The following is a 17,658-nucleotide window of genomic DNA, read 5'->3' as shown; positions in this document are numbered from 1 at the left end:
AGGAAGCAAATTAAGGTACTTTCAAAAAATCTGAACTAAAGACACTTTAAGAATATTGTCATCCTATTTTCATTATTATTGCGATATTGGTAAGAGGTTAATCTTTTTACCTTCATTTCTCCATCTGTAAAGATAGGCTGTGAAACCACTTCTAAAGTAGTCAAAAGTCTACTAGAATTTAGTTGTTCATATGCTTTGAAAATATTAATGAGAATAATCCAGCCCACCAAGGCTGATGTCTCTAAAAAGCATGCTAATATAGGTATAACATAAGTATAAAATGTAGAAAAAAATGAATGTTATAAAAGGGGAAAATTTGCTGAAAAACAGTAAATTCATTTAGACAAAATCTAAACAAGTATAGTTAACTCTCAATTGAGTGTTCATTGTCTATAAAAAATTTAATTCAAGACTAGTTTCACCTCCAAACACTATTCTTCCCATCCAATCTCCATTCTCTCCCCCATCCCTCAAATGAAGGACTAAGTGAGTATTCAGGAAATGGCAAGCTAACTTTAATATTACCCTTAAAATAATAAAAGTTCAAAAATAAAACATAATTTTTAAGAAGTATCCTGAAGGCAAGTGATTCAGGTTACCTATTTTTCTCTTGTTGACACCAAAATATGGCTTAATTTGAGTAGATAATTGAGAGTTGACTACTCAAGATAGATATTTATCAACCAATATTATAAGGTAATCAATCATCCCAAACTTCTAGCTAATCCACCACAATACCTAAGAAAAATTTAAACACCACAAAGTAGTTACAAAAGAAAAACTACATGTCACTTCAAATCAACATATTGACACACTTAAACTTATCTTTTCCATGCACCTTGACATTAATTCTGTTTTATAAGTGTTTCCAAAAAAAAATAAGGAGCCTTCTATTAAATCATTAAAAAATTAAAAATAAAACTGCACTTACATCATAACTATAGTCTGCATCATTTGTTACCGTCAAGTCTGCAAGGTCTCCAAGGCCCAGTACACTTAACAAAACATCATCAGAACCCATAATAAATGACTTGCCTCCTCCAGATGGAAACGTTATTGGTTCAGCTATAAAGAACAAAACCGCTTCTTAAATGCTGAAAAATCATACAGTACAAGACAATATTGTGGGGGAAATGTAAGCACTTAACAGTTACAATATTAATATAATTAATTTTTATTTTCCCACTTCCCTCCTATTTCTTCCACTCAAGAAATCCTATTACTGAGTAGTAATAAACAAATGTTTATTTGCTTATTTACAAACTGCAACATAATCTTCCACAAATCAAATGTGCACTAAATATATTATTCCAGCATGGGGGGGGGGAGCTACAAAAGGCTTTTGTCTATTTAAAACACTTATCACTTTGGTACAATTAGAACTATAGTATTTTTTTAATATTATAGGTTAAGTCCTTTTGCTCTATATTGTATTTGCTTGTGAGTGCTAGGTATTCTAGGCCCTGATAAAAATTAATATAAACATTCCAATGTAAATGGTTTCCAGTTTATTGAAATAAGCCTTAAATTGCTCAGATTACTCCAATAACAACAATGTTCTAGGAAAAGGGCAGTTCTACAACCAAAAATGTCAGCTTCCTTCCTGGAAAAGGTTAATTCATGTAATGTTTAAAATGCTTTCCAGTTTTCAAGCTCTATGATTTATTATTTTAACTTGCCTTTTATTTACCATGACACTTCTAAAATAACTACTCTACATTGACTATACAACTTTCAATTAAATTTGTCACTTTGGCCAATTAAAGTCAAACTCTGCCATTATCAGAACTATACTATTATATATTTTGCTGCAAGTTATAGTACAATAATTCTCAGTATTATCGCACATATGCTTTGAAAGCAAAATTTTAATCTGATGATAAAAGTAGTACACAGGTCATTGCAATACAAAACAACTCAACATACCAAAAACATTTAAAATTCATGAGCAAATTTAAAAGGGAAACATAAAAACTCAAGCTAATTTTGAAAAGTTCCTACAAAAAAAATGATATAAACCTAATATACTACAAAAAGACATAACAGATGTAATAAAATGTGTCAGTCATCACTAATACTACTGAAAATAAGTAAATAAGTATATAAGACACAAGTCAACTTCTCCTAAATGTATACTATCTCAAAAGGAAACTTCGTCTTTATTTAAAATATCTTATTTTATTATTCATCAAAGTAAGCTATATAGTTTGACTCAGAGTCCTCAATGACACTGCTAAAATAAGTTGTGAGTCAGCAAGCAACCTAGAGTATCAGACAGAAAATATACACGTATATGCTAGTAGGATTTAATCTTTCAAGGATTATGCTTATTGAATCTAAATCTATAGAATTGATCCTTCCTACCAATATCTAGTAAGCAGTTATTGGTGATACCAGAAGCTAAAAAAACTGTAAAATAGTTTAAAGTTATGTTTAAGAATAATTACATAAAATTCATTAGGTAGTATTTTCTCAAAGTATTTTTAGCCAGTACAAGGACAAATTTTTCTTTTAATCTCATAATTTGTAAATAAAGTTAGAACAAACTGCCACAATTCCTCTCACTCACAATTATACATTAACAGAGATCTTGATAAAAGCCCAATAAATTACTTTCAACACAGTAACAAATTATTTTGCATTATCATATAGTGATTTGCAGAAATATTTTTCTTTTCTTTTTCTTTTTTTATTTATGATAGTCAGAGAGAGAGAGAGAGAGAGAGAGAGAGAGAGAGAGGCAGAGACACAGGCAGAGGGAGAAGCAGGCTCCATTCCATGCAAGGGGAACCCGACGTGGGATTTGATCCTGGGTCTCCAGGATCGCACCCTGGGCCAAAGGCAGGCGCCAAATCGCTGCGCCACCCAGGGATCCCTGCAGAAATATTTCTGATCAGCTTTTGCTAAACTTAGGGGCATGTGAAGGGAAGTGCCTGTATAATATTAACTACTTTTAACCATTTCTAATTAAGCATATTACTACATTTCTCCATCTCTCCCTATATACATATACTTATTTATATATAGTAAGCTATACTGCTCACTCAGTATTTATTATATACCTATGTGAAAAAAAGTATTTTACGCTGTATTTCTCCTTTCCATAATCACCCATCACTGGGGCATACAGTAATCACAGTAAATATTCAATTTATTTTTCCCTGTATTTTTGCAGAGAGAATTAATTTCTATTCCATAAATTAATTTTATTTATATTAACTACCTGCAGCAAATGACTGCATAAACATAAAAAATCATTAGTAGTAGTAGTTTTTAATAAAGAAAATTATGATATTTTTTATTGGATAAAACCTAAGAGATTTCATCAAGCAATTCAAGAATGCTATTACTGTATTATCATTTCTTTTTTTTTTTTTGAAATCTTAGGGTCTACAAAATGGGATCATAGAGCAAGGTTGTTTTTTTACTTCTGTAACTAATGCTCCTCTTTCTTTTTATGGACACAACTAAGGAAACCTATAGTTCCCATATCAAACTAACTCTTCCTTCTTCAATTTTATGAAACCTAAAGAACACAGATGATTTCACTAATGTCAATGGTGATATGGTAATATCTTAAATCTTTATTAAAAATACTGGTTGATAGGACACCTGGATGGCTCTGCGGTTGAACATCTGCCTTTGGCTCAGGGCATGATCCCTGGATCGAGTCCCACACCGGGCTCCCTGCGAGGAGCCTGCTTCTGCCTATGTCTCTGCCTCTCTCTCTCTCTCTTTGTGTCTCTCATGAATAAATAAATAAATCTTTAAAAAAAATAGTCTGGTTAAAAACAGACTTTTCTTTATAAAATGTATAGAAAACAAAGTTGGAAACTGCCACTGAAATAAGAGATTGTGAACTCTAATGTTCCCTTCTTAGCTCTAGGTCAAAGCTGAATTTGTATCTTTTTAAGTAACAAAACTAACTGAAGATTTACCCTTTAAAAAGTATAATGGGGATCCCTGGGTGGCACAGTGGTTTGGCGCCTGCCTTTGGCCCAGGGCGCGATCCTGGAGACCTGGGATCGAATCCCACGTCAGGCTCCCGGTGCATGGAGCCTGCTTCTCCCTCTGCCTGTGTCTCTGCCTGTGTCTCTGCCTCTCTCTCTCTCTCTCTCTGTGTGTGACTATCATAAATAAATAAAAATTAAAAAAAAATTTAAAAAAAAAAATAAAAAGTATAATGAAGGGATCCCTGGGTGGCGCAGCGGTTTGGCGCCTGCCTTTGGCCCAGGGCGCGATCCTGGAGACCCGGGATCGAATCCCATGTCAGGCTTCCGGTGTATGGAGCCTGCTTCTCCCTCTGCCCGTGTCTCTGCCTCTCTCTCTCTCACTGTGTGCCTATCATAAATAAATAAAACAAAACAAAAAAAAAAAAAAAAAAAAAAAAAAAGTATAATGAAGCTCATGTTCACTGGCCTCCTCCTCCATTATTAAGCAACAGATCACTGACTTAAATTTTTTCTTTAGAAAGTACACATACATGGGGTGCTGGCAGTTGAGTGTCCAACTCTTGGTTTTTGCTCAAGTCATGATCTCATGGGTCCTGGGAGGGAGGCCCATGTCGGGCTCCATGCTCAGCAGGGATCTGCTTTCCCTTTGTTCCTCCCCCCACTCGTACACTCTCTTCCCCCACAAAATAAATATATCTTTAACAAATAAAAAGTTTAAAAAAATTAAGTACACATAAACACTCTCAGAGCTCTAAACTGATTTTTGTGTAATGTGGGCCCTCACTGGCTTTTTCCATAGGTCAACAGTTTAACGCATTTAAAAGGGTCTCTGTTTCTACTACTATGCTTTAATTTGTAAAATCTACAGTTTACATCTATGTTAACTACAAAAACTTTAGCAAGCTTTCTAAGTATTATTTGGTAAAACAGACCAAATGCTAAAGAAGCTAAGCCACTACTAAATGCCACTCCATACCAAAATAATGGAGTTGGTATGTGAATTTTAGAAAAAAACCTCCTAAAGTAAAACAGGAAAATAGGTTAATAGTGGAAAAGAGATCTGGAGGAATCAACAGACTATTTAACTATTCCTGTTGTTTTTCATGTTTAATTTATTTTGTCTTGGTTTTATTATTTTAGTGATTTTTACTTCAAATTTTGGTACAGATTATGATGAATACATGCAGAGATGACTGTAAGGGAAAATTGCAAAAGTTAATTTAACCGTAACTGTCAAATGTGCTACTTGAAAACTCTTTAAAAAGAAAGTATTCAAAAACTACTGAGGCATCAGAAAAATTCTCTTACATAGCAAAAGCAGAAATAACAATGAAATAGTCTATACATCAAATTCTTAGATACTGAATTATCTTATATATACTCTTATATTATAATAAACCTTTGGTAAGAATTCAGTCTCAATACTTAGAACTATAATTATCTAGATCTAGAATTAGAAGTTATTCAAGTATATCTACACATCTTCAGTTAAAATCAATTTTGGTAAAAATGCCTAAGTAGTATTTTTATTTCCTACACATTTCTAGTTTAGGTACATTAGAAAATTATCAAGTAGTATATACTTGGTACCAAGTCTAGGAATAATTCTGTTCCTTCATTCTAAAATAATTAAATTAAGCCTTTGTTCCATATATTTTTTAGAAATTACATGTAAAGTTCGAAGTATAATGTCTGGCATCTAGCTGTCTATTTAGTGTTTAGTGGTAGTTATTATCAGCCACTAAATTCAAGCAGTATGACACAATGACTAAATAGCTTCCCATATGTACTAAGTCCTTATTTATTTATTTATTTATTTATTTATTTATTTATTTATTTATTTAAGATTTTATTCATTTATTCATGAGAGACAGAGAGAGAGAGAGAGAGAGAGAGAGAGAGCAGAGAGAGAGACACGGGCAGAGGAAGAAGCAGGCTCCATGCAGGGAGCCCGACGTGGGACTCGATCCCATGACTCCAGAATCACACCCTGTGCCGAAAGTAGGCGCTAAACCACTGAGCCACCCAGGGATCCCCTAAAGTCCTTTTTTAAATTACTGTTTTCCTGCTATTAGATCTGTAAGCTAAAGTTAGATTTCAGAAAGGTACTCTGAATTGACCTATGGTAGAAACAATTCCACTGAACATTAAAAACAAAAATAAAATATGTAGACATAAAAGCCCCAAATTCCAAAATCCCTAAGACAATTACATCAAGAGGGTACCCAAACCTTCTCTCTAAAGATCATATAAAGCTAATCTTTAGCATGTTAAAATAGCAAATTTACAATATTAAGGAGACGTGATTTTGTAATTAATGTCTTCTGCAGTATAAAGTAAACACAGTACCTAAATTTTGTACCTTCCTCTGCCCTTGCACCTTCATAATCAGTCATTTTAGCAGAGGCTGACCTAGACTGATTAGAAGGGGTGGGTGCCTGGGTGGCTCAGCTGGCTAAGCATCCACTCTTGATTTTGCTCAGGTTATGATCTCAGGGTTGTGAGATCGAGCCACACACAATATGGAACCCGTTTAAAATTCTCTCTCTCCCTTCATCTCTTCTCCCACTCCTCATTAAAAAAAAAAAAAAAAAATCCTGAAGGGATGAGGAGCAATTTATCATCTCTCAGATAGCTATGATGTCAGAGTTTTGTCCTGTTGACCCCTGTAAATTAATGCCAGCAGTAGAGGTTCATTCCACCTGACTTGCTAACAGCCTTTAAAACTAATTTACTAACAAAACAGGCTATTTTTCAGAAGTTCTAATTATAAAAATCTCAGATAAATATATCTTCAATTTTCCAAACCACCCCTCCAAAGATATCTTAAAAGATTTAAATACTTAATATATTCACAATTTCTGTGGAAAATATATATTCGCTACGTTTTATAACATTGAGTCTTGTCACTAACCAAACTTTTGTAAGCTCACAGACACAGGTATCCTTAAAACAAAAGGAAATTCTGGTGTTTAAGATTAATGTTTAAGAATAAAACATTAACTTTTTCCAATTTAATTCACTATCTTAAAAAGTAACAAGTACACATGATTTTTATATGAGAAGGGAGCAAACAATTTGTTTCCCCATTTTTATGCGGATATTTTCTGCCACATTTACACAAATGTGTCATTAACAAAGCAATCCCAATTTTTCTTTTTCCTTTTTTTTTTTTCAAATTTGAAAAGCCTCATTTACCAATGAGTTCTCTGAGATTCTCATAATAGTCTAAAAAGTCAACACTGTCACAGGCCATAAATTTAAAGGCAGGATTTCAGTTGTTGCCTGGATAATTCAGGCCAAAATACACAAATCTCAAAAGCATCTGCAGTTAAGATCTCTTTAACTTTGAACTTCAGAAATGACAGAAGAACTTCTCAGAAATGCTTTAAGTATCTCTATTTCTGTGTGGAAGTAGGAAATATGCCAAACAGCCTGAACTTTCTAAAATAATTATCATGGGGATTTGAGGATTTGCTCCCTGACACTGAGTGACTGCAAACGAATTGTACAAAAAATAAAAACTGTCTAACCATCAGTTAAATTCGACACGAAAGAAAAATGTTATCCTTACAAAATAGCTCTCTTCTGTAATTTTCCCACTTACAAATATCATCACCATTGATTTAGCTTCTATTCTTAAAATTCTGCAACTACATTTTAGCAATTCCTCTTCAACCTGTAGGGGCACCTGAAGGCTCTGTTGGTCGATCAGGCAGCTCTTAATTTTGGCTCAGGTCATGATCTCGGGGTTGTGGGACTGAACCCCACATCTAGCTCCATGCTCATCAGGGAGTCTGCTTGGCATTCTCTCCCTCCCTCTCCCTCTGTACCCCGCCCCCACATAACAAAAAATAAATATATTTTTTAATTTTTCTATTTTTAAAATGGGGACGGGGCTGTTTTTAAAAAGAATTTTCCCTACTCACCCCCGCCAAATTCTCCTTTATTATTCTTCAGATTAATCTACTCTGTAGACTTTATTCTAATCTACGCTTTCACTCATCAATTACTGCTATAAATTCCTAATTAGTTTTCCTAACTCTCAGCTCCATTTATCTTCAAATTGGAAAACCACAGCCACATTAACTTAAAATTATCACAATTATCACCCCTTATTCAGAAACAAAAGTGGCCCCTTAACATTCTCTGGATCAAAGCTAACTAAAATCTTGTACTTTATCTTGCATGTGCTTCATGATCTGATCCTATTTTTCCTACCCAATCTCATCTTTTAATGCTCCACAACACAAATCTCTCTGATTTTAGAGTCAAAGCAGTTTCCTTATAACACACACACTCTATCTTTAGCATGCACTTCAACTTATCAAGATCTACTTATTCCTTCAAACCAGATCCAGCTCTCCTCTATGAAGCCTTTGTTGATCCTTCTCTGCTCATTCTTATTATACTCGTATGTACCAAAACATGACTTTATTATCTTACAGATAATTTCATGATAGCTAAATGCCAAAACTAATAAAGATAAGAAAAGGTTTTATTACACCTGTGAAGTCATAATCTCCCTGAACACACAGACTAAGAAATATGGAAGGAAAGGAAATAACATGAAAGCTATTGTTGAAACTGAAGATCCCAAATTATGGAGTAACTGAAATTTTTTTCACACTATAGCCAAACATTAGTCTTTGTGTGACAGAAGTGCCAAGTTCAGGAGAAGATGTAAGAATCCTGTTTTAATTCTAGTTGCTCAAAAGCTACTAAAAGATTAAAGCAGGGGATCCCTGGGTGGCTCAGTGGTTAAGCTCCTGCCTTTGGCCCAGGACGTGATCCTGGAGTCCTGGGATAGAGTCCCACATCGGGCTCCCTGTGCGGAGCCTGCTTCTCCCTCTACCTGTGTTCTCTGCCCCCCCCCCCTCTCATGAATAAATAAAATCTTTAAAAAAAAGATTAAAGCAGATTTCATAACCAGATTTAACAGTCTTATGTAGCCCCTAGTTCTTAGAATATCTTTCAACTACAAATTTAATGTCTTCATTCTCTTTCTATTTAGTAATATAAATGTAACAAAATGCAATTTCAAATAAAACATCTGAAGCCTAATTAGCAGTAATAAGAAAACTGTAAGTGTATTACTATAAAGAATATTACACATATTCAAAATATTCAAGGCTCTAAATGAAAACTCACTAAGCATTTATTAAATAAAATCTGATTCTTAATTATTGTTGGACTTACAGAAAAAATACTTTATCTAACTTAACAACAAGATTTTATTTTGGAGGTGAGGAGAGAGGCAGGAAGAGAATCCTAAGCAGACTCCATGTTCAGTGCAGAGCCTGACACGACCCAGTCTCATGACTCTGAGATCATGACTGGAGCCAAAATCAAGGGTTGTATGCTTAATGGACTAAGCCACCCAGGAGCTCCAAGAAAAACTTTTTTCCACTACTCTGAATATATGTCCTCCCTTTGTTATTCAAACCTCATTCTTTTTTTTTTTTCCTCCAAATTTCATATTCTAAAGCGAAAGCAACTGTTAGGCAATCTGGAAAAGGTAAGTTTATTTTATTTATTTTTTTAAAATTTATTTACTTATTCATGATAGAGAGAGAGAGAGAGAGAGAAAGAGAGGGAGAGAGAGGAAGAGAGAGCGAGAGAGAGGGAGAGAGAGGCAGAGACCAGGCAGAGGGAGAAGCAGGCTCTATGAAAGGAGCCTGACATGGGACTCAATCCCGGGACTCCAGGATCATGCCCTGGGCCAAACAAAGGCAGGTGCTAAACCACTGAGGGATCCCAATAAGTTTATTTTAAAATAAGGATTTAGTTTGTATCATGCTTGCTAGATATGTTCTACATTCTGACTACTGTTCTAATTAAATTAAGCTTTCACACGAAAACTATCGTCTTAAAAATAACATCACAATAATAATAAATAAAAACTAGTTCAGCTACAAAGTGATTCTATAGTTTTAAAAAGTGTACTGATTGAAAGAGTATCAATCTAATACTTTCTGACCCTTCTCAAAATGTCTAAGTTAATATTCGGGGAGGAAAAAAAAATGAGTTGAAGAACTGTTTGCTTTAAAAGTGAAATCAGGGGCAGCTGAGTGGTTCAGTCAGTTAAGTGCCAGACTCTTATTCTCAGCTCATGCCTTGATCTCAGGGTCGTGAGTTCAAGCCCTGTGTTGGGGGAGTTCAAACCCCATATGCATCCATGCATATATAAGCTGTGAAAGTAAAGCATGAAATATAAAACCAACTGCATCCCTTTACTATGAGACAATTGCTTTTTGTCTTTGATTTGATGCAAGTGAGAAAATACTGAACTGTTTCATAGACTCTTCAAATTTATACTTTGCTAAACAGAAGCAGCTTAAATATCAAAGATATTTGGGGTGCCTGGGTGGTTCAGTGGGTTAAACATCTGACTCTTGATTTCAGTGCAGGTCACGACCTCAGGGTCATGAGATTGGCTAATAAGCCCAGAGTGGGGCTCAGCACTCAGCACAGAGTCAGCTTGAGATTCTTTCTCGCCCTCTGCCCCTCACCAGGCTCTTGCACGTGATTCTCTCTTGCTTGCTCTCTCAATTAAATAAATAAAATCTTAATAATATCAAAGATATTATACAGTGTGTGCCAAGTTGTTTTTAAAAGCCTACTAAAAGTTATTGCTAAAAAAAGATAATTTTTCCTTAAATGTCAGAATGTCCAATATGCAGATACTTGGACAAAAGTCACACTTGACAAAAATATTACATCTTCTGGTGATGGTTTGTCATCTTGGATCTGGAATAACAAGTGCCAAACGTTAATATAAAATTTTAAAAAATAGAAAACAATCCAGGGACACTCACTTTCAATTTATTTAAAAATACTGAAAAAGTTGAAAGACTTTCCTTTTCCAATGTATCGACAATCAACTTAAAGGATGCGCAGCAATTCTAGTAACACCAGTAAAGAAGGGGAATGACAATATTCTTCTATACATGGGAAAGACAGGAAAATTAGGACAAATGATAATTATGAGGAAAACTAAGACGAGTTCATTCACTAAGAATTAGAGCTGTAAACATATATATTCTCAGAATGTGAATCTTTGAAATAGGAAAAGCTTATAAATCATCTGAAGATATTTAATAATCTAATTTTAATAAGCCTCAATATTAAAGGTAATAAGTAGCACAGGAGTAACAATAAGCCACAGAAGAGTATCTATCAAAAGAAAACATATTACAATCCATAATTTAAACTTTCCACGTTGAAAACCCAAAAAAGTCAAAAATCAAAGGAAGTCTTAAAAATTTTTTAACTCCTTTCCTCATATTCTAAATAAAGATTTCACATTTGAGATGGGATTTTTGTTACTGCTTTACACGTTTTTATTGAGGTATAAAATACAGCAAAATGGAGACCATCAAAAACTTTTTTAGAAAAATTCCTACCAGACCAAAATTTTAACATAACAAGAAATATAGAACCTCCCCTTGACTCCCTTCCCCAATTACAGAACCCTTAGAAATTATTAAGAATAAAAGAAAACGGAGTTATAGGTCAGATAACTACTACATTTTTTTAATTTCCTGATTTTCATCATTGTACTGTAGTCACTTGCTAAACCATTTAAGGAACAATACATCTACAACCTACTCATTTTCTGAACTGTCCAAAATATTAAATGTATATATTTACAGAGAGAGAAATAAATTAAGCAAATGTGGTAAAACGTTGACAATTAGGGAACCTGGGTGAAAATTACATGGAATGCTTTGTACTATTCTTGCAATAGTACTTTTCCTTAAGTATGAAATTATGTCCAAATAAAAAGTTAAAAAGAAAAGGAAACAACATTTTTGAAGCCTGAAAACAAAGTAACTGTATCATGTCTCTTTAGTTTCATGGTCTTTACTTATAGAAGTATTAATAAAGGATAGCTTCTAAATAAATGTCACTTAGCAGAAAATTAATACTGAATTTTATCTACAATCCAAGGCAAAGGTGTCACATTTAAGTAATTTTCTTTTGCCTCAGGTGGAAAAAAAGAAGGAAGAAGTGGAGTAAACAGGGATCCCTGGGTGGCGCAGCAGGTTTGGCGCCTGCCTTTGGCCCAGGGCGCCATCCTGGAGACCCGGGATCGAATCCCACATCGGGCTCCCGGTGCATGGAGCCTGCTTCTCCCTCTGCCTGTGTCTCTGCCCCCCCCCCCTGTGACTATCATAAATAAATAAATAAATAAAAATTTAAAAAAAAAAGTGGAGTAAACAAATTAGAAGACAACCAACAGTTTATTAGCTCTGGATTTCAGAATTCTTTCCGTTTAAGAATCAAATCATGGTTGAGTTTTTACAAAATTAAAAAGCTGATATTCTCACCACTTTTTTCTTTCCATTAAAAAGAAAGGCATTTAGGTTGGATTACATCTACTGAATCTATATGATAAAATTAGGCAATAATTTTCTTCCCTCTAAGAATCTAGAAAAAAATCTGTAGAAAAGTGATTCAGTGGGTATAATTCATTCACATTTTGGAATAAAGAAATCAAAATCAAAAGTTTATGAATTATTCTATTTTGTACAAAACTATATTCTGATTAAAGTATCAGAATAAAACCCAAAAAAGACAGCTAATAAGAAAATTCATGATTTATACTTTTCATGTAAAACTTTATCTTTGCTAATTAATATGATGATCTACCTAAATTAAGACATTAGAAGTTATGATCCAACAACTTAAAAAAACAATTTCTGTCCTTAAAGTTTTGTCTTCATATCAGGGAATCAGAGCCAACATGTTCATAGTGAATTTGATATATGTAACAGCAAAAGGGTTTTACTTAAATTTACAAAGCAAGTGCGAAAAGAAACACATTATGCCCCATTTCATTCCTGAGACATTTTGTTGGAAACCTTATCTTTATATATACAGGTCACCTTAAAGACGCTGACATTGGTAGAAACAATCTAAAGGTCTAATTAACGGAGGCCAGGTTAAACCTACAAACTGCAAAACTATGTAACCATTAAAGTTATATCTTATTCAGGTGACAGTGAAACATTAAGAAAAAAGGAATTTAAAATAACTGATATTTTTGTTAAAAAAATTAAAAATAAGGTTTATATATAAAGACAACACTTAAAAAAGATATATGTAAAATATTAATCCCTAAGTATTAAGACCATGGGTGTTTTTCACTTTTTGGTTCTATATAATATACTTCTTACACTGAGTAACAAGAATATATTATTTTTATGGTTATATAAACAAAGTTAGTCTCTGTTTCAAAAAACAGACATAAAACCAAAATTAAAAAGATCTGGCTAAATAATACAGTACATATCTAGATAATGAAACAGTACTGAGACATGAGAGCCTCAGGCATGGCTCTGTGGGCCTCAGCTCCTAATTTATATCACAGCAATTCCTTTTTGTCCACCTCACAAAGCTCTCCAACCCTTATATTTAAAAACAAGGTAGTTTGGTTAAAAAACAAACAAACCTGAAAACATGTTCAACAGAGGAATACTTATTGACATGAAATTATGTCTTCTTTGAAGTGTCAGTTTTTTCGTTATTTAGTTATTTAGATAGGCAAATAACAAAACTGTTCATACTAAGGTTCTATTTCTTAAAAGTTAATTTAAAATTTTATAGGGGTTTTGAATTTTAGTTTCAGTTCATTTGCTTTAGTATTTCTTAAACAAGCGAGTATAACACTTTTTAGAAACATTTAAAACCTACAACTAAAAAAAGACCTTAAATTGGCTTATATCTTCTTTTCTAAACCTCAAAAAGGTATAGATTTAATAATATTGGGGGGGAAGGGAATGTGGTATTTGTATTTTAGATTAAAGCAACATTATCTAACATTTTCTAAATAAATCTTCAGCAAATGAGTCAATTCATGAATAACATACATAAGTAATCTAGTATTACTAGATTAATGAATCAATTCATTTCATTAAAAAGACTTAAATCCTAAAATTCTAATGTTGTCATGTCTATATTCAAATAGTCAATCATGCGAAAGTACTTTTATATTAAACATGCATGAGTTATATAGGTAAATGATGTTAGAGCTGAACACAGCCCCTGCCCAGTACTAAATGTTTTTAAATACAATAAGCAATTCATTGTACAATCTGAAACTTCTTAGAGAACAGTTTTTCATTCACATGCATAGCAAATTGGTATAATGTTATAAAGGAAAACTGTGTAACAAGTCCCCTAAATTCCCCTCATTATTAGCTTCCACAATAAATTAAATCATTTAAAACGAGTTTTACTGAAAAAAATGTACACCCATTTCCATTACACCTGCCATTTTATAAGCTAATTTATCTGTCACCAGAAAAAGAAATATGGAAAGAATGCCTACAAGGTTTTAGCCTTTGCCATCACTCTGTCCTTGACATAGTCAAAAAAGTGAGACTAGCAACAACCAATGGCCAGTTCAAAATAAAGTTTCCCCAAAGTAAATTTCAAGTTTCTTCATTTAATATTCAAAGGTCTGAAGATGCTTTTCATGTGGCTGTTTTTAAAGTTTGATTCACAAAACAGAAATGAATCCTATCTCTGAGAAGTGCTATAGCTAAATTTATACTTTTATACTACACTGGTCAGATACAACATAGTGAAAAATCTTATGAAAAAAAGATATTCAGCTAGACACCAAACAAACCTTACTGCTATGATTACCCTTTCGTCTAGCCTTCCACCAGAGTAATCAAGAAAATACTACCCAGGAGAGATTTTTCTGCTGCCCTCCTGGTTTGCTGTTGGATTAAGTTCAGCAACGACGGAAATAGCTTTTATAGTCACTATATTTAAGTATTCCCAAACTAAGAAATGTAACCTGGATAGTAGATGGTTATAGCTGTAACACCCTACTTAATCAAAACTAAGGAAATTTATGCTTTCTTCCTTTTGAACAAATTTATTTTACTTTTAATTCCAAGACCAATATTCCTTACAATTTGGTAAACTTTTAAAATTAAAAAACCTCCCTTAAAATCTTTCCTTCATCCTTATCAACATTATTTAAAATGATTTTTCACTTGATTAATAACACATCTAAATTATATTCAAATAAATTTCAATTATACAACAAAGTTTAGAGTTAGTTGCCCCCTTTATGAAACCAAAAAAAAAAAAAAAAAGGTACACACAAAAAAACAAGAGTTGAATTTTTTTTCTCAAAGATTGGTATACAAAAATTATAATAGAATCTGCACTTACTCTTCACCCCTTTCTTCCCCTTTCGTTCCTTCTTGTACTGTTCCTTCAGTTTACTTATTAGTCCCTGGTCTACATCCCAAACCTCAGTAGGTGGGGAGAGGTCATCTTTATCTACATGCAGCATATTATTAAAAGAAAAAAAATCAGCAGTTGGCAATGCAAGCTGTTGGCAGTAAACTGTTATAGCTTTACATAATCATAATCAAAATGTACTAACAGCATATACCCAAAATACTTTAAAGGTGCAGTTTCAGTTTTGGTATTCACAACTCAAATTCTAAATGCCCATCTCGTAAGTTTCTAAACAGTTAATACTAACAGTTAAATGGTACTTCATTTCTATGAATCACAAATTTGAGGGTTATTATTCTTTCAATGACTAATATTCAACGGACTGACATTAGAAAACTAATGTTATACAAAATAGATCACTGCATCTTTATAAAAATGTTCATAAAAATTATTCAGCCAGCATCATAAAAGCAAATGAACGAATTACATGCGAACTACTCATAAGAGTGCAAGCTGGAAAGGTCAGTGCCATTTTATTGATGAAAATATTCATGCACCTTCTGTCACACTGTTTCTGCATGCACGGGATAACTATACTAATGGAGAGGCATTCTAGTCCAATATAATACAGACATATAATTCCAAAATACAATGTCTCCAATAATACATACAAAGCATTCAGAGAATCCCACCTCGGCCCCCACCCCACCCAAATAGTTCAACATCTCATTACCTTCTTCCATTGGTCTACAACTAAGATTAGCAAAAAAAAAAACAAAACAAAAAAAAAAAAAAAAAAAAAAAACAAAACTCAAATTCCACTGAAGAATTTTTTGAGTTGATTTTTTTTTTAGGGTAAGATGAAAGCAGTGACAAGCATGGAGAAGTGAAAACATACATTGCTGTACATCTGCTAAAGATGAAACTTCAGCTATTTGAGCTGAATAACAAATCTATATTTATTTTAAGTAAATACTTGTGCCTGGAAAAATTTTACTCTCTAGTAAACTAGAAGAAAAACAATATTAAAATGAAGCAGAATAAAAATAAGACTATTAGAATTACTTTAAGTATTAAGGGTTTTCCTTTCATTTGTTTAGTTTTAAAACAGCCATATTATTAGAAAGTTTAACATTCTATCATAGAGCAACAAACTAGGAGTTTCTATAACCATCCTACTAAAGAAAAATTATACCAAAACATATAGGCTAAGTCGATCAACAGGCTGACAGAATAGTAAGATTTTAGGAAAAACATACTTGCTAAATTTTTGATAACTCATTATATTCTAGATCACAACTCTCAAAAAACTGCCTAGGCCTCACTGGCCTAATCCATACAGTGAATAGAAAAAAGCCACCACCACCCCTTATAGATTGCTGTATGTAGCAAAAATAAGAAATCCTCATATTTGAATGTCATGTAGAAATTCACTTACTGTAACTTGAGCCTTTTTCTACTGTAAGTGTTAGAACTTTCTCCCCTATGGGTGTACCTATGATCTTATGATCTTAGCAGTTAATATATAAAAAGCTAAATTCAAATCTTTTAAGTCAATTTACCAACTTGAATTACTTAAAACTAGAGTGCTCAAAATTGAAATTTATACATAAGATTATCTGTCAAATCTGCAAATTTTAATACTGTGTGTAATACTGTGGTATTACTGATTTAAAGACAAAATTCACTTTTTGTGTACTCTAATCATGAAGTTTATTGAAAACTGCTGTACCAGAAATTATTCTGTGAACTCCATGAATACTCACAAAAAAAAGAGATTTAAAGAATTAATCATTTGTATTCATCTTAATAAAGCTAGCAGTTATTTTTAAAGGTGACCACTTAAACCAAATTAACACATTTTTAAACCTATAGAAAGAAAGAAAAAAAAAAGCTTAAGTGGTGTAAACTTTACACAGGTAATATCATAGGACAGCAGATTGTAGTAAGATAGTCAAATAGTTTTTTAAGAGACCTCTGAAAAAAAATAAAGCTGTGAGTAACTCTAATTCAAGTAGCAAAGGGTACTGGAGTGAAAAAGCAAAAGGAATGAAAAGGATAAGCCTAAGGAAAAAAACAAGTATTACTTGCAAGATAACCTAAAGTCTAGAAAACAAAGGTTAACTCAAAGCAGTGCAAAGAACAGGTTGGTGAATGCATATGTGCACAAAAACACATCCTGAAACTTGCCTGGTAATAACAGTTGGTTTGATATTGCTTATAAGAAATAGTTAAGAGCAAAAGGGAAGAGGCAGCATAATCTTCTACATATTAATTCTGTTTTATAAAAATCTAGGGGGGAAAAATACCAAGAAATGAGGTTGAATCAGTTAGGGGAACTTTGTTTAAAAGAAAGCACAAATATGCACACACACAAAAATGACCCTTAACAACTCAAAACCACAAAAACATGAAACTCTACTATGGTAATTCTAACTATCAAAGCAGAGGAATTATATAATATACTTAATGTAGTATAAAAATGTAACTAACCTCA

At 33.0% G+C, this 17,658-nt stretch overlaps 1 protein-coding gene across 4 annotated transcripts in view; it reads right to left on the bottom strand.

Moving 5' to 3' along the window:
* STRN3 (striatin 3) overlaps positions 1–17,658 on the bottom strand; it is a 111,909-nt gene that overhangs the window by 17,955 nt on the left and 76,296 nt on the right. For 3 of the 4 annotated variants that reach the window (XM_055309219.1, XM_055309221.1, XM_055309222.1), the window contains exons 8-9: positions 15,150–15,260; positions 932–1,065 (exon numbers count right to left, since the gene is read on the bottom strand). In XM_055309219.1, coding sequence (XP_055165194.1) covers positions 932–1,065; positions 15,150–15,260 — 245 coding nt within the window. The remainder of the gene's footprint in view (positions 1–931; positions 1,066–15,149; positions 15,261–17,658) is intronic. The other variant, XM_055309220.1, reaches the window with a different exon arrangement.

The sequence above is a fragment of the Nyctereutes procyonoides genome, unplaced genomic scaffold, assembly GCF_905146905.1.
Source record: "Nyctereutes procyonoides isolate TBG_1078 unplaced genomic scaffold, NYPRO_anot_genome, whole genome shotgun sequence".
Lineage (NCBI taxonomy): Eukaryota > Metazoa > Chordata > Mammalia > Carnivora > Canidae > Nyctereutes > Nyctereutes procyonoides.
The sequence above is the reverse complement of the archived record's forward strand: the minus strand, read 5'-3'. Positions and strand labels throughout refer to the sequence as shown.